Raw genomic sequence first — 25,834 nt, 5'->3', positions numbered from 1 at the left:
TGGGAAGGTGCCCATAAAGTCAGCCTGAATATATTATCACAAGTATATGTGAGATAATATTTGTTTTAAAAAGATTCTATGGCACTGTAAACTCAGTCTCATTAGAGACTGCATTTAAAAGGCTTATAAAGTTACTCATTAATGTTATCTTGTTGTATCTCCACAGCTTTTTCATTAAAGAAAATTCAGCAGAAAGCATTTTCTCCTGATAGCAGGAACCAATTTGCAATAAATGTTCTGGAAACCACTAGGGAAGCCATTACTGAGGTCTAATAAAAACAGACAAGCGTAACTTGTTCTATATTTTTGTTTCAATCACATACAGATGAGACCCCGCTCTCCACACCAACCGCAAGAGACAGCCTTGACAAACTTTCTCTAACTGGGCATGGGCAACCACTACCTCCGGGTTTTCCATCTCCTTTTCTATTCCCTGATGGATTGTCCTCCATAGAGACCCTTCTGACTAACATCCAGGTAGGCCTTTTTTGTAGATCAGCTTAAAGGGATGGAGAGGAGCCAGTTTTGTCTAAATTAATAAAATCATTCTAGCTTAATCAGTTCATAAGATTATTTGGATCAACTAATTTACTGAAACTTTCTTGTAATTTAGGTTTTAAAGGAACCACAGCAAACAAATGAATTTAGAAGCTGTCAGATACAGTACATAAAAATACAGATTGTATATTAAACCACAGCAGAAAATTCAATGTAAATTACATTGGTGTGTTTAACAACATTTGTCTTCAATACTCTTTTTATTACAGGCTAATGAAATGTATCTTACTGTTTAACTTTATCTCATTTACTAAACAGAGAAAGGGTTCTTTAGTAAATAGTTATTTCAAATTGGTAGAGTGGCATGGTGGAAATGATATTTAAAGCTATTTGAAATGTGTCTCTCATAAAAGCATTTACAAAAAGCACTTATTTTATAAATAAGCTCATTTCACTTGAAGTACTGTCTTCAAAGAATAGACTTCAAAGGATATTTCCTAATTTTATACAGATTTCCTATTTGGTAGTCACAATGTCTGTTGTGTGTACAGTAAAGCCATGTTCAAATATTATTTATAGTATACACTATGTGTAACTTGAAGCCAAATTGTTAGTGTTTCATATTAGAATGAAGAAATATTTTTTTTTTGTTCACAAATACAGTTATCTTGTGCTCCCCATATGTAAATTTTGCAACAATATGGTTGTGTAGTGCATGCAGAAGCAAAATGATAGTGCCAGAAATAATACAGCCATATTGCATATTCCAGAGAAGCCTTGTCTGGGCATCTACCAACTTCTAATTTGTCACCACATATTTCCTGCTCATTCCTGCAAACACATAAAATCAATGGTATTCTATCCAGCACAGGATATGACAAGCAGGGCCAAATCCCACTCAATTTACTGTCTGAAGCAATCTCATTAAAGTTTATGGCACTTCAGAATTGTTTTATGAAAAGTATATGAGCCATTCATTAGTGTTTTGAGGTTTAATAATAGAAAAATCCGGCTGTTTAAGAAGTAAATATTACTATCTCTGCCTGGTTTGAAATAGTATATTTATGATTACTTTTTGAAATTCTGAGACTTAGCATCTTAAATATTTAAACCATGAACCAAGATAATTTGATAGCAGCATTCTTGTAACATATCTGCTGCAATCTGTAGACAGTATTTTTTCTTAAGGCAGAAACACAGTCAATTTTTAGATGTGCATACATGTACAGAAAAGTTCTTAGTGATTTTTTTGACAAATGTCTGCACTCAATGGCTCTAGACAGCAACCTAATGAGCAAAGCATTTAGCATCAACAGGTTAGCTAATCTCATGATTGAATATGAGAATGCTGCACTACTTCAGGATAAATGACCAGGATTAATTTGCCAAGAATGAATTCAGTTTTGTTTTACAGAAAATGTGAATGTGAAATTCAGTCATTAGGGTTTTTTTTAATACTCTAATCTTACCTGGACTGAAAAGATAAATTAAAAGGCAACATCCTAAACAGGTCAGAAACTTTTTAATGCCTTTTCTTGTAGTGCTTTTGAACATCCTGCTCCTTACCTCAAGATACTATATCATGACAGATCTTCTATTAGTGTAAACTGGTGGGACGTAAGCCCTTCTGGATTTTTTTCAGTACGTCCCCACATCACAATACATGGTTTTGACAGATTTCTAGAAATCCTTTCATAACAGTACATTAAAGGCATTTCCCTCCCTCCCTCTCCCCTGGTCCAGGTTTAAGTTTTATCAGGACAACATTAGAAGTCCGCTTCATAAAATAAAAAATAAAAAAATTAGTTGATTTTCCCATCTGTGTAGGAAAAGATAACTTTAACAGCAGTAGAGTATATTACAATATGGTATGGACAATAGTGGCAATTTCATTAACTAATGCCATTTAAAATGTTTTCCATATTGCTATTTCATTGCTATTGCAATGAGAGGGGGTTACCCCATGCCCACAGATTAGTTAGATACTGTGATGCTGACGCTCCCAGAGCAGAGTTTTATGTATTTGATAACAAGTTCAAATTTGTTGATGGCATCTGTGGAAAGAGGCAATTCTGTACTGTGGTCCCTGATTGCACTGTAGTTTGTGACTTTGCTAGGAAATGTGTAAGCAGTGCCTGAAACCCATGATGCATTCATTTACCAGAATTAGAAGGACTCTTCACTGAGTCAATGGTTCCTTGCTCTCCTTTGGACCTGATGTGTTTTGCATCCCTTTCAGTAGAGATGTGGTTTCCATGGGTGGAACGGTGTGATTCCTCACTGTTGGCTTGTCGCAGCAGTGGAGCAGGTCTAAGTTCCTCAAACAGATTGCCAACGGCTTCATGAGTGGATTTGGTAAACACTGCTCTTTTTTTCCCCAGGGTCCTTCATACTGAAAATAGGCATGGGTCCTTTCACTGAAAGGGTATATTTCTGCTTGTGAAGTGCAAGTCCTCATTTTTTTGTTAGGTCACGGGTCTGGGGAGCACTCACAACATACCCCGTGTTGTGCTGCAGGTAGCCTACATTTTACTGATGGGATCATGACAGGAATATACAGGCAAGGAGCTTCTGGCTATACCAATGTGCATGGAGTTGATGGTGGATGTCTCTGCCATGATTCCCTTCTGTTAGCTCAGTTGTGTGAGGTGCGGGATTTGGAGGATCTGAATAATGCAGACTTCGGAGCCTCCAAAAAAGCTTGTAGAGACTGCACTGGTTTAAAGTAGAACAGGATTAGGGTGTCATAGGGTCACTAGGACCTCTAATTTTGACCTTTGACAGGATAAAAAGGATCCTAAATCTTGTCATTGGAACAGTGCTTTTTGGGTACACAAACAAAATTTCTAAGTATTTTGTTATTTGAAAACAAATGTGCTTTAAGTCCTGGAGATGCTGATGAGCTCAGGTGAACTTGTTGCCCAACAGTAATTCTGTTTTAGAAGTCTGAGTAATTTTTTAGAATTGACCTCTGAGCACAAGTGAGTCTCCTTCTTCTATCCATACTGAAGTTAAGTGGATAGCCCCTGATTATAAATTCACAATTTAAGGCAAACATTAAGCAAGCCTATTTGCTTCCACTGTCACCAGTATGTCTTTCTGTATACCATATATATGGGGTTTTCTTACTTCTCCAAAAATACTTCTTTAAGCAAAATATGTTTAATTATTTGTACATTTACAGGGGAGATAATAGCAATATACAATACCTGGAATAACCAGCATTGTTCTTGCTGGGAACTGCTGAAATACAAATAATAAACTCTAAAATATATAGTTAAGCAAATGCACACATTAAAAAAAGGAATAAGATTGGAAATATATTTTAATTGAATTTATATCTGCACATCTAAAAGGAAGTGAAAATATGTTTTCCCAGAAAACTTTAATCAAGTGATATGTCTGTTTTTTCACAAAGTGTATTTGTAGATTTATTATGGATTAAATGCTGGAAGTCTAAGTGCAGTTGCAGGGAGGATGAAAGGTGGGGGGAAGTGAGTCATGGCAAAATGCTGTGTATGTGCTAGGGAGAAGGCTAAAGATGTCTCCATACCCCTCACATAGGTTTACCTTTTTGAGTCATGGCCTGATTATGCCAAAGTATGTTACAGCCACAACCTTTCATGGTGCTACAGTATTCTTAGGTAATAGTAATGTTCTTTCAAGCTTTTAGAGTCTGAGTCTCTACTGTCCCTGAGCTGAATTTCCATTAATATCTACAGGATGGTATAGCTGCACCATGATAGCTGTATTTTTCTATCAAGACTGTATTGTATTGACACATTTTTATTGCTAAATATTTTTAAAGAGATACCTAAAATAATTTGCAAGTTCTCCATTGATATTAATAGAAGTGGTGCATGGTTGCAAATTAAATTCCCCTCTGGAAACAAAGAAAACTACTAGCTTTATTGCTGTGAGTCTCCTGCACTGTTACTATCTATGTCTAAATACTAAGGGAAAAACTGCAAGCAGTGGATAAAGTAAAAAAAAAAAATCCCAGTTTTACTTCATGTTATTTTCTGTCTTCTGCTAAAATTCAAGAGAATTATTTTATTTTTCACAGAAAGTATAGATGGAAAATATAATTTATACTTGTGTAATATGTGTTTATCTGTGATAAAGCATGCAGTGTGAGATATAAAAAGTTGTCTTTCAGGAGTCATCTATAGAGATATTCAAACTGTATTGTCTTGCTCACGGTACTTAGTCACTAGTCAGTTATAAATAGCAGATATTCAAAAATTACCATGTGACATTAACTAGAATTGTATGTGTATATATTTTTTTTCCTAGAGCCTTTTGCTAGATACTTTTAATGATGACAGAATACAAATTATATATATTTTCCTGACTAAAAGAGAAGCAATGATGTTTGAAAGTGTTTTCACCATGAATAGCTAATACTGCAGAAAGAAGCCCTGAGCTGCAACCCTCTGGAAGCCAGGAGTTTTGACTAGGCTTTGTAATGTGCATGCCCTGATCTTCTAGTTTCCCTTTTTCACTCAATGTGGGCAATTGTTGGAAACAGGATATCATCTAGATAGACTGTCAAACTAATTAGCAGGGTTGTTTAGGTGTCACATATAAACACACAGCAAACTAAATTCCGTTAGTTGGAACACGCACTTACAGATGCAGCTAGAAAGAGAAGAAGCTTTTATACACCTTCCCCTCCACCCCTTTGTGGGAGATTAGGGACAGGCGGTCGGAAGATATCGCGCTGTACGGGCAGACAGAACCCCTCCCTCAACTCTTAGTTGGTCAGTGTCCTTGATAAGGTAAGCAACACCTAACTTGTAACGTAAGCAGACGGATGTGATGTAGCAAACAGAGGTTTTATAACTCCATGTAACCAGTTAATAAACACCATTAGCCGTCCACCACACTGGTGTCTGTGAGCTGGTGGCCCGAGCAGCCTGGCTGTGGCTGCCGTGTCGTTCCTGAACCAGGTCGCTACACCTCAGCGGAGGTAACACCCCTTCAAAGTAGGCAACACATTATTTGCATAATTCAAACATAGTGATGGGTAATACTGGTTTTAAGACTGAGTTGAGATTTGATATATGTTTAGTTTCTGTAGGATCATGAGGCTGCCTTTATATGATGGTGTTCTCAGGTCAGAATAGGAAGAAACTCATATATCAACTTAGCCTTGTGTTTGGGACAGTTCTAAAGGATTTGTCAGTGAAAAATACTAAAACAAGTACAGTAAACTAATCAGAATGATCTATAAATCTCCAGTGAATAAAAAGTCCATTTTTGACATTACATTGAAATAAAAATTAAGAGAGACACTGAAAATGTCATGCTTAAAGTCAGGCTGCAGATAGAGCCATACTGTATTAATAACAAATCTGGAACCTGAGCATGTTCACTGCAATTATCATTATCCAGTCTCCATAACATCTGACCTTCCCTAAAGAGAAATATTTTCTTTTTGTTAATGTCCTGTGTTGCACTGCATTTCCCATTGTCATTGGCAGCATATTGATTTAATATCAGGTTAGAGGATTAGGCATTGCATATACAAGTTGGACATACTGTGTTTTGTATAATCTTCTACAGCTGATCCACTGGGAGAATTAATAGAATTTCATGCAACCCTGAAATTGCTATTCCTGTTCCAGGGGGCATTGATGATTTTTTAGATGTTGTACTTTTTTAGTTTTCCTCAGCCCCTTCTGCACTGAATAAAGGGAGATACTGAATGCTTCCAGTATTTTTGCATTAGTGCTGTCATTGGCAACAACAGCACTTTTGATATGCATCAGTTTGGCTCTAGTGCAGATTTTTTTTCACATTGGATGCCTACTGATGTGCACTGATTTAACTTCTAAAAATGAAACTTAATTTTGTGTAGCTTATAAGTAGTCCCTTGTGGATCTTGGCTCCAAAAAGCTAATATTTTTCAGACATAATCAGCAGCAATAGGTAATGTATTACCATTAGCTATGTTAGCAAGTATAAAAAAAGGAAAGACTGGGGGAGGAAGTGTGGTGCAGAAACTCAATAGAAAATGTAATAATCTTTTAGCAGCTTTGTACTTTGCAGCAATTCTTAATATAAAATTACACACATCAGTGTTACACTCTAGTGTTATTCTCCATGTTTATTCATAATGATTGTTTCATATTTAAAGAACACCAAAATATTGTGTTTTCTCAGCCAAGAACAATAATAGTTTAATAGTAATTTATTTTAAACTGCTACTGATAATACAACCAATCAACACATTAAGTGATGCCAACATTGGCATCTTGCTAAATAATCTCTAGGCTTTGCACTGAGAGTACATCTTTCAAAGATAAGTCAACAAGAGCAATCAGAGCAGAAAATTAGAATTTGGTATCTTAGAATTAAAATACAGCTAAACTAAAGTTTTAATTGGGGTGATCTAAAAGGGCACTTGATGTAATGATCTCTTTCATTTGTTACTAATTGTTTGTTCCTGATGAAGAAGAAACATGAACATGAATGTAGTTGAATTGAGTAAAGATGACAGTTGCTTTAGTGGCTTGATTTTATTGTTAAACAAGATGGATTTTAAGAATTTGGGAAGACAGGGTTTGCAGCTTTAAACATACTAGACAATACACTTTTCATCAACAAATACTTTTTGTGTAATTTCTCTTGACCTGGTTTATTTGTGATTGGGATGATTCACATGTTCCAGTGAGTGAGGCATAGCAGGCAATTAAAACATTCTAGACTTTAAGCATAATCCAGAAGCAGTTATTGATAAGCAAGTCCCACTTCATAGTCTTACTAATTCAAATGCACCAGAATAGGTGCATATGGCCAAGGAAGAGAATATGGCCATGGAAAGGGAACAGAATTCAAATTAATATTAACTTCTGAAAAATAGATTCTAAACACTTTCCAGATATTTCAATTGGTATTTTGCTTTGCATATGTATATAGAGCTTTATAGGTATCTTTCTTTGTTTTTCTGTAATAATCATTTGGGTTTAACATTCCACACAAAATACCTTTGTGATTTAGCTGTTTTACAACAGCAAAAGAAAACCGCTAAAACTTTAAACATATTTGTGAGGACATTTGTTGTGTTACCATTGTTACCATATTTCCAAACATGGTTCTGTTCTCATTTAGTGGTACTACACTAAATAAGAACAGAATTTAGTGTATTGCCACTAAATAAGAACAGAATGGTATACACCATTTGGCTGACCATCTGGGCCTCGCAGTCAGAAGGTGTTGAGAACTTTTAGCTCCTATTGACTTCAGTAGATTGAAGTGTAACAGAGCTGGAGAGCATTAAGTCAAGATTTGAGGCAACTATTTAAGAAGGAGGATGAGGACTACTGAAAAAAACAGGCTCTGAAAACAGAACTAAAAGAGGAGTTTGAAGGACAAAAATTTTACAGCAGTCATTCACACTGAGAAAACCAGTGGGATAAATGTGCAGACTAACACTCATAAAAAAATATTTTTTCTGTTTCTCAAGTATCATTATACTTGCTCATTTTTCCATTCTTCTTTGGGAGATATTAAAAAAAAAAAAAAAAAAAATGCCACCCAGTATCCAATTTAGGAAGGTGTGCCTGAGGCTTGAGGAAGTTTATTTTGGAGAGGGGCATCATGGTTTTGTGTCTGTAGTGCTCAAACCAGGTCTTGAGTGTGAACATTATAGCTGTTAGCTGAATGTTTCCTTAGCAGAACCATTGGGAGTACTGTTCTGTCTCTCTTGTTGGCATTGTTTTGCTTTATGTCAGTAATTAAATCTCTATTGGGTCAAATTATCTCTATGGTTAAGTTATCAGGAGTCTTGCCTAGGATACAGGAGAGTTAGTTTCATATCCATGGAGGTTCATATATGAATATCCATGCTTAATTATCTACTTTATTATGATAGCTTCAGTAGGAGAGATTCGGGTGTAGACCCAAGAGCCTGATGGCCGGGCTTTGGGAAAGGGAAAAGGTTATTTGCATGTTTATTTATTTAAATTCCATTTCTGCTTATATTTGATGCCCTGTCTCAGTGTCCTAGCTAGCTAGTTAATATTATTGATAATACGTTGTTAGCTGTGCCAGGATCATCCAATTTCCTTGCAAAAGCAGAAGGAATTTTGAAGTTGGAATTCTCCAAAAGATGTTTAAAATAATCTGAATTGTTATTTCCTGATACACTGACAACAGAAAGACAGAGTTTGTATCAACCATCTCAGGTCAAGAAATCAAGAGATGATTGTGTTTTGTTTTTCTGCTGTGAGATAACAATCATACAAATCATTGAACAGACTTGTTAAAAATGAGGTGTCTTCCTGCATTGTGACTGTCCTTTTCCTTATTATCCCAATATACCTATACTCCGTGGGACCTTAAGGATATATGTAAATATTTGAAATTAATAGTAATTAACAAGGATGAGGAGCAAGATGACAAGACTTTAAAAGAGACTCTCCTTTAGCTAACTTCCATTAGCTCGAGTTGGACTAGAGATTGAATTCTGTGTACGATGTGACTGTAAGATTGCCAGGTTTTCTTAAGAGGAGTAAACCTATTCCTGTATATTTTTCACATAACTTATATGCACAGTCAGAGGTGAGTTTGCATTTTCTAAGAAAGCCTGACTCCCAGCTTTTCTACAGATTTTTGTCCACCTGTTCAAATGTTAATTCCAGTTAAAAATTGCTGTTGATAACAGGTAACTTTGATCCTGTGATAGAATTATTTTATTTCTAAAATATCACATCACTATCAAGGAAAAGTAACCATAGTTAGTTATTATGTCAACTGTTCTAACATTCTATAAATATCCAACTTTATCTCTGAACAGGGTCTACTAAAGGTTGCTATAGACAATGCCAGAGCTCAAGAGAAACAGGTCCAACTGGAAAAAACAGAGCTGAAGATGGAACTCTTCAGGGAGCGAGAACTGAGGGAAACACTTGAAAAACAGTTGGCTGTGGAGCAGAAGAACAGAGGTATCTTGATTAAGCAGACATAAGCACCTTGTAATTTACTTCCTTAGTAAACAATTTTCTATCAAACACCAGTGCTTTATCAAAATTTTATCTCCCTTAAATCATGTTAGGTCTCAGCTGACTGCAGTGAAGGATGTTCTATAGCCTGCCTAATTTTGTACAGGGTCTTCATGAGACTTGGAGCAAGGACCCTCCTTTTTCTCAACATTTTTTTCTGGACTAGTGTTATATCAGTAATACAAAAGCAATTATAAATACCCTACATGCTGTAACAGTCCTTTGCAAGTTGTGATCATTAGGAAAAGAGATAGCTGCTTAATAGAAAGACAATTTGTATCATATTTAAGAATCTGCAAGTGTTTAGGGACTCTGCTCTGTTCTGTTCTTATACGGTGCATATTTAGGCAAACTGTATGTAATAAATATAAAGATATTGGTAATATATGAGCTCTTTATAATGCATAGTAGATAAAATACATGTTTGTAGAAGTAACAGCAAAGGTTCTTCTTGATGAAGCAGAAGCATTAATAGCATTTGTAGCATTAAAATAAGCCCCTGTAAAGCCTGTACATGTTAAAGATTTTTAAATAATTACATTGTTAGTGAAGGTGAGGCAGTTTGGAGTGATTTGTATTAACTATTTGCATTATGAGCATGTTTCTGTCTTTCTTCATGCGTTCATTTCTCTGTCTCTGTTTCACCCTTTAATGGTGCCTGATTACTTTGCAAGGGCAGTTAACCTTTGGGACTCCCTTGCTGTTTAACTCAAACCATGACAAGTCAGATGTGTATTTTTGCAGGGCTAGAGTTACAACTATCTTCTTGTCCTGTTTAATTTTCTGGTAACCAGCTAAACCGAGAATCCCAAGAAAAGTTGGTTTCACAACCAATGTCATTATGCCTTAGACTAACATGCTAGCAGTAGGTACACAATGTAATCATGCTTCATTAAAGGAAGGACATCCCATTAAAGGATAGGACAATCACATAATTAATTACCCTTTTTTTAACTTCTGAGGATGTATTTTGAAAGACATTTGCTGCTAACAGTTACCACACCTGTGCAATGAATCATCTCTTTGTCCACAACTGGTCCATTCTGCTCAATACAATTGCATTACTTACACTTTGGTAAAAGAGTCAAGTAATTTGGTTAGTCTTCACATCTTTCTCAGAAGCACTCAACTATATATTCCTCTTTAGAGTTGTACAATCACATGCAAAACAGGAAAGGTCTAGGGGGGAACCCATTTGACCTTACTTTAGTTTCACCATCTACAAGTTAGGCGTCTCATTTTAATCAATAGAAGTTTGCTTTCTGGACAATAAAAAAGGAGCCTGTTCTCAGATAGGTAGGTGGGGTCAATTGCACTTTGTAAAATTCTTTCTCTTCCCTTTAACTCCAGAGGTCACATGGTTGATTAGGCTGTGCTAGACAAATGTGTTTTGAAAATATAAAATAAAGCAAAATTAATTTCACTCAAAGTTGTATGTCAGAAAAAAAACCAAAAAAACCCCAAACATGGGATAGTCCCTTATTTTGTTCAGGTTACTGAAATAATTGGCAATATTATTTTCAGCATGATGCATTACCTGCTTTGGCATATGCATCCCTCTAATGTCGATCTTGAGCTGGGAAAACGGTCAGACCAGAGAGGAATGGATTTGAATAGTTCATGGTGGTATGCAGCAACCCAAATATATTTAGGATGGCTATCTCTGCTAGTGGATACTTCTATATAAAAGAAAGAAAAGTATGGATTAGTCTTTCAAATAAACAGATGGAAGTAAGAGAGAAAAAAATAAGACCACGTTGTAATCATTGTGAAAATTTGTTCTTCAGTTAAAGGCAGAAAAATGTATTGGAGGCTTTACCTACGATTAGTTTTTCAGATAGCAAGTGTCATATCTTAAAGATAGTTTCACATGCCTTAATGGAAGCATGTGCAAGAAGGGAGAAATGTACCAGATTCCCTGCTAGGTGAGGAGATACTGTATGAAACTACTGAAAAACACTTAAAAGCAACAGTGTGGAAACACAAGCCACTGTGTCACGTATAGGTCAAACCCTTTATGTGAAGGGGATCTTCAGCATTAGCCAACATTTATCTTTTGCTCACCATGTTAATACAAGTCAAATGTAATTCTGTTTAGTGGCTATAGATGAGTATTTTTGCCTTTTTTTATGGAGTGTTGGATTCACAGCTGCTACTGTATGTTCTATAGAGCTGCTTATTTACTGTAGTGTTTCCTTCCTTCTTTTTAAATTTTCCAATTAGCAATTCCTAAGGCTGTAGGATGTGTCTCATCAACTGGTGAAAGTAGGATAATATCTCTTCTGTGAGCAGCTACACAGTAAGGGTTTGCTAATTTTGTCTCTGACTGCTGTAGTCACATCTACAATGTGTCAGCCATGATGACATTTTAATTCAGAAAGCAACATATGTTTCCTTCTCATTTATTGCAATCACTTTCAAAGTACTTATAATGAAAACATTAAAACCATGCAATGATTCAAAATGTATTTAGTTTAGCCTTTGTATAGATGCTAGATGTTCTTTGATAGTATGAGTTAATTAGCCCGTAAAGTAGTTGGTGTTGTACAAAATGAAAAAGAACCAAAATTCCAAAGTCTTGGATGTAAATTATGTAGTTATTCTGACTACAAGATATGTACTTATGTTAATTTTGTGCCTGAACGGTTCTGTATAGCAGTACAAAATATACAAGATCATCTAAAAGGTGGTTCTTAGCATATAAATTAAAGAGTAATAACAATGACAGCTCCCTTTAAAAGTTTCATTATTTGCATTTTGTGAAAGATACCACCATCACAGTCTACTGTCCCTGGGGAGTATGGAAGTACATTTTTGTATTTTTCCAGCATTCACTCCTAGGCATATACCAGAGGATACTTTGCAGTGAGATACAGGGTTAGATAGATCTTTACATACAAACCTAACAGTTTCTAGTATCTGGGTTTGGTAAGGATAATTCATTTGTTGTATATAAAGAATTCTTTAGTGAGTGGTTTAGTAGATAATTTTTTAGTTAGTGTCACAATAACAGAATGTCCTGGAAAGGATTATTCAGGAAGATCTTAGGACAAAAAGCTTTGTACATGCACATCAATGAAAAACCTAAATGTGCTATTTAAGAACGGTTGGGGTGTGGTGAGGGAGATAATGTATGCTCTGCAACTTTACTTGATTGCTTCAGAGGCCCACTTTGGTTTTAATGTCGTTGAAAAATTGGTTGACATTACCCTTTTCCATCAGGAGCATAACTTGTAGTATGTTCCTTTAGTTAGGGATCCTGCGAGTCTTACCTTTGTGGTTGTAAGTCACTGGTAACCTAAAAAAGAAAATTGTGATGAAGTCCCTTTTACTGAACTTGCCATCCTTTTCCTACAGAGTTTACGCTGAAGAGATTCAAGGAAAACATTTTTTCTAAATAAGGACTTTCTATATTTAATTTAAAAATTCTCATTTCTTTACTAATATTTTCCCTCACGTTTGACAAAGCATAGTAATATTTACTTGACTGAAGGATCCAGCACCATAAAGGATTTGCCATGAGTTCTTCAAGGTTAGATGGTTGGTGGGACAGGCATCAACAAAAAGCAAGAAACAGAAAGACAAAAGGGAAGTGTGGAAAAGAAATAAATAGGGGGAAGAGACCAGGCACCAAGAGGTCAGATGGCTTGCAGGAAGCAGAGCTTGGAGGGGAGTTAGAAGTCTCAGGGCCTTTCCCAAGAAATAAGGACCAGAGCATGGTGGGGGCTGCCCAGGACCCAGGCAGATGGATTCCCCTCTTATGCAAGAGAAGCTTCAGGGAGGCAAGAGCTCCATCACCACGTATCTATTGACTGTAGTATGGGAAACAGAAATGGTGAAATTAATTCTGGAAACTCTCTCGCCTCCAGAAATAGGGGCTTATCTACATCAGATGACTCAAAAAGTACATTCCATTGCTGGTTTCCAAGGTTTTCTGATTTGAAAATTCACAGATTCTCAGCTGTTTATTAAAAAAAAAAAAAAAAAAAAAAAAAAAAAAAAAAAAAAAAGTCATTGCTTGATAACACATAGAGTTTTACATATAGAACAGTAGCTTTTAGAATATTCCAGGGTGATTCCAACAAATTTCAAGTAATCTAAATATTTATTGTGTAATTAATCAGTTGAAATGAACATTGCAATTACAGTGTTTCTCAGGACCCTTAATAGGTCATCGTGCATATCCAAACTGGAATACACCAATGTTATTTTCTTTTCACAGCAATAATTCAGAAAAGGCTAAAGAAGGAAAAGAAGGCAAAGAGGAAATTGCAGGAAGCACTTGAGTTTGAGACTAAACGACGAGAGCAAGCAGAACAAACACTCAAACAGGCAGCTTCAACAGATAGTCTCAGGGTCCTAAATGGTAAGAAGCCAATTTTTGCCTCTGTGTCATTAACTTTCAATTTAAATGCCAAAAGAATCTTGTTATATTGAAAATTTATAACATGATGGAAAGGTAAAAAAAAAGAAAATATCTTTCCTTCATTCAAGTGATACCTCTGTCTTTATTGCTTTGTTACTTTATACAGTATGTGCAAATAAACTCACCGGAGAGAATGTTCAAACTAGGACAATTTTATATTATAAGCTTGAGAAGTCAATTTTTTTCTTCCTTTTTATTCTCCCCCACCCCCTTTCTGCTTGAAAAAAATCTATTGCTCATTAATCTTCCCAGTCTAACAAAAAATTGTCCTGGCCTCCAGTCATTGTTCAACATTAAAAACACTGACAAAGGTTGATTGTATTGTAATTCAGCATTGGAGTAACAGGTTGTAAAAAGGGCTATAAGAATCAAATGAAATATGTGTCAGTCTTACCTTTCTATGTTTCTAGACTCTCTGACCCCAGAGATAGAAGCTGACCGCAGCGGGGGCAGAACAGATGCTGAAAGGACAATACAAGGTAGGAATTTGCAAAAGGCTATAAATCTAGATCTTGCTATATGAGTTTTTCCTCAGCTTTAGACTGCTATTCAAGCATGTAGCCTACCATCTGGGCCACATCAAAACAAGTTCAAACAAGGTCAAGTTCATCTTGCTTGTTTATAAGAGAGAATACATTCTGTGCTGATAGATTTTCTTTAAATTAATAGGTCATTTCTGTTTATATAGAGCAATTAAAGAAGAATAATTAATTTGAAGCAGTATTGGGTTGACTCTCAGACATGCTGAATGCAGTTTTTGTGAATATGTGTAGTTTGATTTGAGTTAATAACATTTTTAAAGGTATATTTGAAACATCTTGAACCTTTTAACTGTACAAATGGCTAAACCTAATGGGTAGCATTCAAAGCATGATGAGAATTTCATAGCTAATAGTCAGTGGCAGTTACTGAAAGGTGTGTTTCAATAAGCTACTCAGAACATTAACAATAAATAAGCTGTTTATTCCCATCTTGGATTTTTCATTTACCACATCCCATTATTTACATTTTAATAAAACAAATCTGCTGAGTAAATTTATACATGAAATACTAAAGAGAGCCATATTACTTCCCCTGTGAATCTAAATGTACATTGCAAACATCGAGATATTGGTAAAGAGCAAATTTTGAAGATAGTATTTATGTTATAATATCTGTTCTTATCAACATGCTAAATCTACCTACATGAATACTAAGCAATAAAAATAGCAATTGTTTTCAATGGTAAATGAAGGTGCATTTTTCAGAGACCAGCCTAAAAGGATTAGCTCCAGTAATCACACTCAATTGCCTTTATTTTGCATTTCCAAGTCAATCATCCTAACAGTATCATTTGACAACTTCGTGTTATTTAATCACATTTCCTAACTTCCAAGGAGTTGTTACTGGTGTGCCGCAAGGAGGCTGTAACAACAGAATAAAAAAGTCAAGAAGCATTTAAGGGATTGAACATATAAACATATGAACAAAAATGCAACAAGTTCTTGTGAAAGACAAACACACAAATATATAAACAAAGACATTTAAAGCAAGTTGTGTCTATGCACAAACTCAGTAACACAGAAGTTGGAAAATGCCAGATTAAATGTTGCCTGGGAAGTGAATACATTACGAGGTCTGTTACCCCAGAATCCTGCCTTCCTTCCTGCAAAACGTATTCGTTATTCAAAGCACCATTCGATATAATTCATTTGGTAAGAATTCAGCCATTATTTAATTTTGTTATAATCCAGACATTTTGTTACTTCTTTTGATGCTAAACCAGACTTCTAATTTCTTGGGAGGCCGTGCTGCTGCACTCGTCGCTGCAGTACTTGCACTCATTGCAAACATTAATTGCTCCATCTTCAGAGCATTCTTGCAAGGAAGTGAAATTTGGAGGATTCCGATTTGATAGCTGGGAAACAGTCAAATACAGATAAAGATGACATATTGCTTAACTGTCGAATATCAAGGACCTAATTTTTCAGGATAATTTGCATTTTTGGCAGAAGCGTTCAGGTGTAATCAAATCATTGTTCCTATTGAATTCAGTCTAGCTCATAGGCTGAAATATCAAGTTGGATATTTATATTATGAGCAGCACAAATTTGGAAGCATGTATTCTAAAGGATTTTTTTTTCCCACACTATGTAGGAACAGCACTTCAGCTTTTGAACAATGATTCTGCATTCTTTCCCAGCTATTCTCTATTCATTTCATGTATTTCCATTTTTGCAATAAGTGAAATCAGGGATTTACAGGAGACATTCTCAGTAATGACTTTTCCTTGACTCACCTGTCCAAGCTGATGCACATTAAAAACAAAACTAAAATCCACAGATGATTATTTAGTTCAAGACTGGACCATGATGTTTTCTGATTGTGATATTGAATCATATTGCAAAGGCAACCTGATTTCTGACATTTCCTCTATCTATTTGGACTCTCAAAATACTACTAGAGCAGAGGGGTTTTAAGAAAGAGGAAAGAAGCAAGAAATAACAGTTTTCATGTCTTACAGTTTAATATATTCAGCTCAGTCATCATACAGCAGTTCAGAACTTATAGATCTACTGCAATATGTAACCCTACAATGCAAATATAACTGTAGGAACATAATTTCAATGTAAATCAGTCATTATAGGGTGACAGACTTCAGAAATAGTTCAAGAAACAGTTAAGAGCAGTCAAGTCATGCCAAATGTCTGGACCGTTTGTGTTCATTTCCAATATTGGAAGGAGGATTTCCTTTCGCCATAAACTGCCTTTTCTCTGTGTCCCCCTTGCTACGTATCCCTTTATATCTGTCGCAGTTCCTTCTGCCTTCCTTCTCCCTCGAATCCCACCTTTTGTCAATTGCTAATTTGACTATTTTCCTTGCTCTACATTAAATTGCTCTTCTTTTTTCCCAACTTCACATTCTTCCAGCATTCACTTCTGGACTTAGTTTCATGCCACCCTTATTATTTCCTTAATTACAGGCTCGCTCTTTCTCCGTGACCCCCAGCCCCCTGGTTCTGTCTGAGCCTTCCTGTTGCTTCCTTTCCTTACCCAGTTGTTCCAAGAGCTGCATTAACATTCCCTGTTACCAGCCATCCCTGTTGCAAACCACATCTCCGTCTGTAGTGTCTGCTTCTCCTGTCTCCCTGGTCAGGCTCACATTCCCTACTGGTTTCTGTACATTTCCCTTTCTTTTCGTGTACCTGCCTGGATATCAGGGAGGGAAGCACTGAGAGCTTCTGTTCCAATTTCAGTATTCAGCATGACAGTTGTAGGCAGGAGTGAGGAAAAAGAGTTGCAGGGAAAGAACCACTTAATTCCTGCAGCACTGGACTAAAGCATGCTCAGTACAGATGGGGCCCATTACCTGCAAAACTCTACAAAAGCTTTCCAATGGTTGAAACATTTTATGCTGCTTTTCTTGGATTTTGTTTGGGGCAACAAAGACCATATTGTCACAATTATACAAAATTTCAATTGTGTCCTTACATTTTCTTTGTAAATGATATTTTGTACACTTTGGTATGCACTATAAAAAAAAAATCATATACAAATATTTCTTCTATTCTAGATACAGTATATTCCATAATTAAAAACATAATGCCACCTCTTGCATCTTTCAGGTTCTGGGGAAAAAATACTTACTAGGGAAATACTTTCTTATGCCTCTCAAAAATATATCTGTGTCTCAGTATCTAAGGATGCCTGGGTTAACAGTCTTTTTATCCACGAACATTTTTCAATTTACTGTGTTGAGCATGCTACGTGGTTTTATAACTAAGCAAACAAAGGTAGGAAAGCTGCAGTGCTCTGTAGGGAAGTGGTATAATTGAAGTACAAAGTGTAATTTCAGCATTTAAGAAAATTTTATGCAAGAAAATCATAATTAAAACTAAAGATTTTGTTTACTATTTATTATAAATAAATGGATACTTGTCAACTTGAAGTTATATCTAATGTTGCTATTTTTAAGTATCACTTTGAAGAGTAAAGAATAGAAGTAATTTAAGTGTAGAAGATAATTGCATTTGTCAATAAGGGGGTGTGTTCTGTTCTATTTTTTAGTCATGTAGCACTCATTTAGATTCACTTTTAGTGTATGTAAAGTCTTTTGTAAAATGGGTGCAATAATAAAAAGGAATTTGAATACAAGACTATAAAAAGAAGCAATGAAGGGTATTTTAGGGTTGTGTTTTAGTTTTTTAAATACTGAGTAGATAACAGTTTGTTGCAATATCCATAATATGTTAACAAATAATCATAATTAATAATTCACATTTGAGTCTCAGATGCACTTATGTTTTTGGGGTTTTTTTGAGCAATAGAAAGATTACTAAGCTATTAGGAACTGGTGAAGACACTGGTTTTATATGTTTTCTTTGCTTCTGTTTTAAATAATAATAAAGCAGATTATCCTCTTCTCCATACATATTGTAGGTTCACTAGATGCCTATGCCTAGCTCCCAATCCGGTTTCCCAAGACCCCCTCATCCCACACAAAAAGGTACCATACAAAGCTAATGTTTGACTTTTATATACTGTTTTGTTAACAGACCTCTTACTAACCACTAGAACAATGACATTTACTGCAGCTTTTACTTTCCTATTTCCATTGATTTTTTTTTTTTTTTCTCATCTGGTTACTTACCATGTATTTGCCTGCCTATATTATTATGTTTTCTCTTCCTCTATATACTCCAGATTCCCAATTTTCTATCTCCCAGTAGTTTCCATCCCAAGTCCTGTACTTTCATTTTCACTCTACTTAAAGACCAATTGCTTTACACATTATCTGAAATCCTCTAAAAGCATTCTAGTTTTGCACCATCTTCACCATTGACCATTCTTTCCTTGCCATGTTACTGTCATGTGTTCCTTTTCCCAAATTGCTCACAAATGGTTTTGTGATTTTTTTTCTTCTAGCACATTATCAGCCTTCCTCCAGACGTGTCTGTTATCTACTCTCCCTGTCCCTTAGCAAAATGAACTTACCCTTTCTAAGCCCTTTCCTACTGACACCTTCCCTTTCTTTAGTTCTCAACCTGTTCTCTAGGCTCGTATTAACAATTCAGTTAAGTGTAATGCTAAGTGGTTTCAGATTATACCTTCCTTCTGTAAGAGAAAGACCCACTCAGCTACTATGCGCACAAAACCTTCCAAGGCCATCTGTCTTTTTCTCCTCCTAGAAAGGACAAGGTAGGAAACAGAGATGTTGAACAGATCCAGAAACAGAGAAAGAAAATAACAGCAACTCAGCACACTGGTCCTCTGTGAAGGTCCTTGTAAAGCCTTTGAAGACTACTGAATAAGAACAAGAAAGAAATTATTATTTAAATTTGCCCATTCCAAGTGTGCATTTTGCTGCCCAAATATTAGGGGAAAGCTGCCCTGCAGTTGCCTTCCACATTAATGAAAAATGCTTATATACAGCTTTAGTCATTTGCCCTGAAACCTAAGCTAAAATTGTTTTTGCGTTGGTTTGAAACTTGTTTAATCTATTTTTCAACAAGCAAAATCCACATAATAATCTCAGCAATTGATAGTCCTTAATTCTTTCTTGTTATATTTGTGTTTGAAAGATGGGTATCTGAAGGACTTCCACAATGAAGAGAAACTTTTGGTGGTTCTGTGAAGCTACTGCACACAGTTCTATTTCTGACATATAAATCTTGGACAAAAGTGTGTGGAAATATGTGATGATATTTTTTATGAGATCAAAAACTTTATTGGAAAAGGCCATTATCAAGGCTATGAAGTCAAGCATTCCAAAATAAGAAAATGGTAGAATTAAGGTTGTCTTCTTCACCTTTGTTCAACTGTCTTTGTGTATGTGTCATGATACAATCTTTAATTATATGATTAGATGCTGTATTTTTCACAGTACCTTGTCTCATTCAGTACAGGGGACAAAAATATAAGTGAATAAAGGGATATCTATCTAATATTTTCTTTATCTTCAGTGCTCAGCATGTCTTCTAATGCTTTATAAAATACTTGGTTTATATATAATTTTTACATAATTAGACATCATGCTTTACAGAATAATTTGTAAATTATAATCTAATTTTTTTTCATATATTAAATACTTGGTTTATATTTAATTTTTCCATAATTAGACATCATGCTTTACAGAATAGTTGTAAATTATTATCTAAATTTTTTTTCATATATTAAATCTTTGTCATTTCCTAACAGCTGAGGCCTTTGCTTCACTAATGTCCTAGGTAACCATCTCTTAGGGTTGTCTTCTTAACAAGTAAACTACAAAGTCAGAAGTTTCAGTGTGAGACAACATCTGAAAACCATATGGAATTGAATCTTAAGTTCACAGTGATGAAGCTAACCAAGAAACTGATAAACTGTAATACCAGGATATGAGCATTGTGGCCTTAGGAATGACCATTTTGCTAGGGCAGTTTTACAGATACTTGCTGAGATAGATAGTCTTAGGATACATTTCGTGCTCTTGGGCACAGAATCTTCCTTTCATATTTCTTGCAACCTGTATCACCTCTAACAGTGTTTCCATCCAGCTTTCTTTTTCTTGGTTCTCCCTCATTTCTGGGTTTTCAATCAATCTTAGCAACAACTTTCAAACTTTCAAGTTTTCTAATTTCTTTCTTGGCCCTTTTTTTCCCCTCACACCTTTCAATGCATTTCTTTTTATATTCAGTCATAATTCCAGCCCCTAAAGTTTTGAATTCTTCTGCCTAATATCCTTGTTAATCAAGATCCTGACTCATAACATTCTATCCATATGCCAAATGTCCAGTTACTTATCATGATTTACCCTCTAAGAAACCTCATATTTCTGCCTCTAAGAACCCTCGAATGACTTTGCTTGACTTTCTTGCCCTATCTGTGTTCTGACTCCTATCTTTCCTTCTATTCTCAACCACTGGGTTCTGTTCTTGTCTATTAATGCAAATAATTCAGTCCCTCAACTTCAGTCTCAGTTATCATCAGCCAGTCTTTTCTAGTACTCCATTTCACAGTGTTTTCCAGTGTCCTGGTTTCCCTGTTTCTATGTATGTATTTAGCCAGTCTCAGTCACTTCCCCAGTCACAATTTCTGTCCTTATTTCCAATTTCCTTATTTCACATCTGATTTCTTGTCCTAATTTCTGTAAATCTTAAGTATTTTTATGAGTTCATGTTTGTAGACTTAGAGAAGAATACTGTTGGCTGCTAATCGTAGATAGGATACATTTTCCAGTGCAGGGCTACTCTCAAATTAACTAATGATTTTTAAAAAATAGTTTTATATCCTCAAATGACAGAACATTTATTTCTTTTCTAGGGACATCAGTGTTCTTTGCAGAACATTAAACTAAAATGTCTTCTCTTTAGTCTTTTCTTCATTTATTTTCTGCATCATATTGACTATGATAACTAGTGCTAAGCACATTTCTTTTATCTGCAGAGTCCTTTCAATAACGGAATCTTTGTCTTAGAGCTTCTATCTCCTATCTCTGCATTTCTGTCTGTTCCTTTTCACATCCCTCTTTATCAAAAGCAATTCCATTTGCATCCATAGCTGCCTAAAGATGAGGTCATCTGTCTGTATAAAGCCATATAAAACAATGGCCATATGTTCTCTAAAGTATTAATTTATTAAACCTAAGGAAAGCACCTGATTCTTTATACATTTTACCAAGATTTTTCTTGCCTTTTTTTTTTGTTATAAAAACTCTTGGAACTGCTAAATGTCTCTCACGTATACCAACTTGTAAATTCTGCGTTTTTATTCAATTGACACTTGCTCATCAGTTATTCTGGTTTTATCAACACTTAGTAAGTACTATGGATTTGTTGTTACTCATTTATTATTGCATGGGACTTCTAGCAGAAAGGTGCTTGGGTTTAGTATAGAGTCAGAATTCTCAAATGAATGTATCAGGTCATTTGCAGAATGAAAATGCATTTTCATTTTCCCGTGTGACATTCCTTCTTCTCTGCTGACCCATTTCAACACAGTTTCAGCTTCCCCTCTATTGTTGCTTTCTCATTTTCCTTCCACCTCTGTTTCACCTCCTCCTCTGCCAAGTACTACTTCTGAATATCCCAAATATTTCTTAATATGTCACGTCCTTGACCTGCAGGGCAATGTGTGTGTGTGTATGATCTGGAGCCATGTGGCTGCTGGTTGACCAGGTGGCTGACTAGGAGGTACATGCATTCTGAGGCATCAGTGACAAGCCAGGAGATATGCATTTTCTGCTGGACATCTTGTTGCTGGCTCTTGGCAGCTGGGCAAATCAAACAGTACATGATGCTTCTCAGCAGCTGAAGGGCCAAACAAATGCTTTTTCAAACTGCAAGAGACCCATGGCCCACCTGTTGTGCAGGCCTGCTATAAAGGTTGAACATTTCAGCAGGGAAAAGAAGTCAGGAGCTGGAAACAAAGCTGTCAGAAGCCTGGAAGGCAAAGGGATTTTTTTTTTCTAGATATGTTGAATAACTGCCCAAGGAAACATCTGCTACTTAGCTAGGGTGTTTATGGAAACAAACAGCTGACTATTCTAGACCCATAGAAATATAAAAGGGTTCTGTGAGACAGCAGTGACAGTACAGTGGACTGACCTGTTTGGAGATGAAAATTTCAGTGATTTTTAGGCCACTTAGCCTGTTATTCCATTAGGCCAGATTACAAAACAAAAAAACAAACAAGCAAACAAACAAAGACCCAAAAAAAAAAAAAAAAAAAAAACAACAAAAAGAAAAAAAACCGAACAAGGAACCTAATCATGTTCATTTAATTTATCAATAAAAATTTATTCAGCTTAGGGGTCAAGAAGCTCCTTGAAGGTCTGCCAATGTGAAATAACATGTCTTGTGAAAGTGTGAGCAATCTGACAGATAGACTTTGCAATTTTCTTTTTACCTGTCTGATTTTCAGGTTTCTTCCTTAGGTTTTCCATTTGAAGATTTCTAAAGATCAGTTAGACAAGTAGTTTCAGTCCCTACAGTTTTGGTTAACTGCAGACGTAAGACAAGACTGTCTCTGTAATGTGACTGTTCTTTGGGTTATTCTAGGACTTCTCTAGGTAAGAGTAGCGATTTGAGCTAAGAGCAATGCGTGGGAAAGACAATGGAATGGAGCAAAGCCATTGTAGTGGCCCACTGGGGAGTAATATCTGCTGTTTTGTTATTGATCCTTCTCTGCATGCCAGAGTTTGTCAAACAAATTGATGCATTGGTGAAAACGTATGCACGTGCACTGTTCCATTATAGAAGCTAAAGGGTAGTGTATTTTCTGTGTTGCTCTTCTCTTTTGTCTCTCTTATGCTCAAAAGAAAATTTATTTTCAGACCTAGTGATGGTCTTAAGGGTGAGATACTGTTATAATATTAGTGTCTAACCCTCAGTGACATTTAGTGGAGCTGCCTTACTACCTCCCTGTGGTTCGTCCACCTGATTCTATGTTATTTTTGTTCTGTCTTCATAAAATATTTGCTGGTTCAACGCTGTTTTTATTACAGTAACACATAATGCTTCATTTTCCTTCTGATTAGTGCCTTAAACTTCAGCTGCTTTTTTGACTTCACTGTGTAACACCTTGTATTAATGTCAGGGTCATGCACTTATTATTCATCTGAACAGTGCTATTCACTTCAATGAAATTATATACATAATAATAAACAACAACATTAATCTATGCGCACCACCTTGAATTTCATTACTGTTGCAGAAGATATATCTCTGAAAATAGGTTCTCTTAGTTTTTATACATTTTAGAAAGAGCTTGGCTTTGTCTATGCACACTAATTTAAATATTTTATTTTATTTCTCCTAAGCTTACTAGCTTTACTAGTTCACACGTTTTAAAGACACTTGTTCTACTGATTTTTTTTGGCTTGAAAGACTATCCAATATAGTTTAGCTTTTAAACCTAGATTCTATAGTAGACATTTTAAACATCTCTTGCTAGTTCATCTGTCTTTTACTGTTGATACTGGAATACTTGATGAGGAAACAGACATTAAAGATTTATTTTGTTTCATATTTCATTGACCATGGATAAATACTGAAATTATCTTGCAATGCATGGAAACCAAACAGCAATAAGTATCCCCCTGACCAGGAGTCAGTGCTTTGGCAGGTTTTCAACCCAAACTAATCAATTAAAAACAACATTGATTAACTTAAACAGAAGGTGATATTGATTGCAGGCAGTAACCTATAAATAGACAATTGTTCCATAGTGTTCATAGGTCATTGTTAGCTACACCTTTAAACTTACAGGTGCATAATCCTGTTATCCATCATCCAAAAAGCAAAGGAAGAGCGCAGAATGAATATACAGTTACATATATGTTGCAAAGTACTCAAGAGGGTATTCAACACTCTCATTCAACACTTACACTCTTACATAAAATTTTTCACATTTTATTTGAAATTGCTATCTATTGCAACTTACATCTCATTTTATAGCTGTATATATATGAAGCTGATGGAAATAAAATACGTTCCTGACTTTTCTACGGAGATGAATGGTTAATCAATCAGATTTTCTTCCAACTTGCTGCTTTAGTTCACTTTTAAAGAAACTGTATGTAAAATTAATGACTAAGCATGAACAGAGTCAAGTGGGAAAATTCAGGACAATAAGAATATTTTTAAAACTCCACACTGTGCTCCAGAGGCTATTAAGACTTTATATAGAATTGTTTTGACTTTCATTTTCATTCATCTTATTCAAAGAGGGAAGGATAGGCTGAATGTATTCTTACCTAATAGACTTCACCCCAGTTGTCTTGCTGCCTGGGAAGGATGGGCACTGCAAAACCCCATCCTAGGTATTTTTGTTTCCCATAAGTACTCTGTTTCCTTTGTTTTCTCCCTCTGAAGATGACTGAAATCTGATCAGGCAAGTAGAACATATATTTCTAGCATAGTCTCATCAGCTAAAAAATAAATAACATTTTCCCTTTTAGAGAAAGAAATAAAAGGCTTGATTTTTTTTTTTTATAAACCAGGATGAAAAATTGATTAAAACAACATCATTTCAGTGAAATGGTGTTTCTATAGCCTACTATGAAACAGGTATAAATAAAGTGGACTTCTAGTTTATTCACAGCTTATCTATAATCCTGAATGTTCTGAGGCTGGTTGAGGAGCTCGATCTGGGGGCTGTAAGCTGTTTATCAGCATTTGCCTATACAGTGTCTAGAGAGCTGTCTCTTCTTCTCTTTCTTATATTTTTTTCCCTCCACCACATTTACTTCATCTTAGACAATGGCTGGAAAGTGACATCATATTTTGTTACGATATGTCATAAAGAGGATTGTTTCTTGGCATCAGTTTTTTAAGCCCTATAAAGATTTAAAATTTCCTGATGTTTGTGTATTATACCCATATAAAGGAATTTTATCTTTCAGTATTAGTGTTGCATTCTTCTATTAAATCCTTAAGACCTCACCATCAACAGATGTCAAAATATTTAATGATTTGAGATTTTTCCAATAGATGCACTTCCCCTGTGACTTGTGTGAAGAATGAGGGAGACAACTCAAAATAACAGTAATATTTTTCAGTTCTTCTAAAAGTATTGTGTTTCGGAGAACTAGTAATGTAGACTAGCTACTAGTAACTAGTAGCAAGTTATGTCATCTATTTAGCACACATAGCAAGAAATCTATCGAACAGGGAGTCCATATGTCCTTGAAAGGTGCTACAGCTTGGGCAGATAAAAAGAAGCATCCAATCCAGGCTGGATTTCAAATCTTGAATTTCAGGTTCAATGAGACTTAAAACATTAAATATGAACGGTTGCCATCCTATTCAGTGGCCTTTTTTGATTATCAGCCACCATCTGCATCAAAGAAGGAAAAATTTCTAAGCAAGCCATGTGAGCTAATCTACCAAGGGTCGTAATCAATTTTTGGTCTTATCCCTCCATGTCTGAAACTCTGAAATGA

General features: G+C 35.6%; 1 protein-coding gene across 5 annotated transcripts in view; it reads left to right on the top strand.

The window, feature by feature from the left end:
- The window catches only part of DACH1 (dachshund family transcription factor 1), a 352,968-nt gene that overhangs the window by 304,370 nt on the left and 22,764 nt on the right, over window positions 1-25,834 (top strand). For 3 of the 5 annotated variants that reach the window (XM_040055316.2, XM_040055317.2, XM_040055321.1), the window contains 4 exons: window positions 326-477; window positions 9,302-9,449; window positions 13,729-13,872; window positions 14,343-14,411. In XM_040055316.2, the coding sequence (XP_039911250.1) occupies window positions 326-477; window positions 9,302-9,449; window positions 13,729-13,872; window positions 14,343-14,411 (513 nt within the window). Of the gene's footprint in view, window positions 1-325; window positions 478-9,301; window positions 9,450-13,728; window positions 13,873-14,342; window positions 14,412-18,351; window positions 18,419-25,834 lie in introns of all 5 variants that reach the window. The other 2 variants (XM_040055319.2, XM_040055318.1) reach the window with 1 other exon arrangement.

The sequence above is a fragment of the Hirundo rustica genome, chromosome 2 (genome assembly GCF_015227805.2).
Source record: "Hirundo rustica isolate bHirRus1 chromosome 2, bHirRus1.pri.v3, whole genome shotgun sequence".
NCBI lineage: Eukaryota > Metazoa > Chordata > Aves > Passeriformes > Hirundinidae > Hirundo > Hirundo rustica.
Note: the sequence above shows the minus strand (reverse complement) of the source record. Positions and strands in the feature narration are given on the sequence as shown.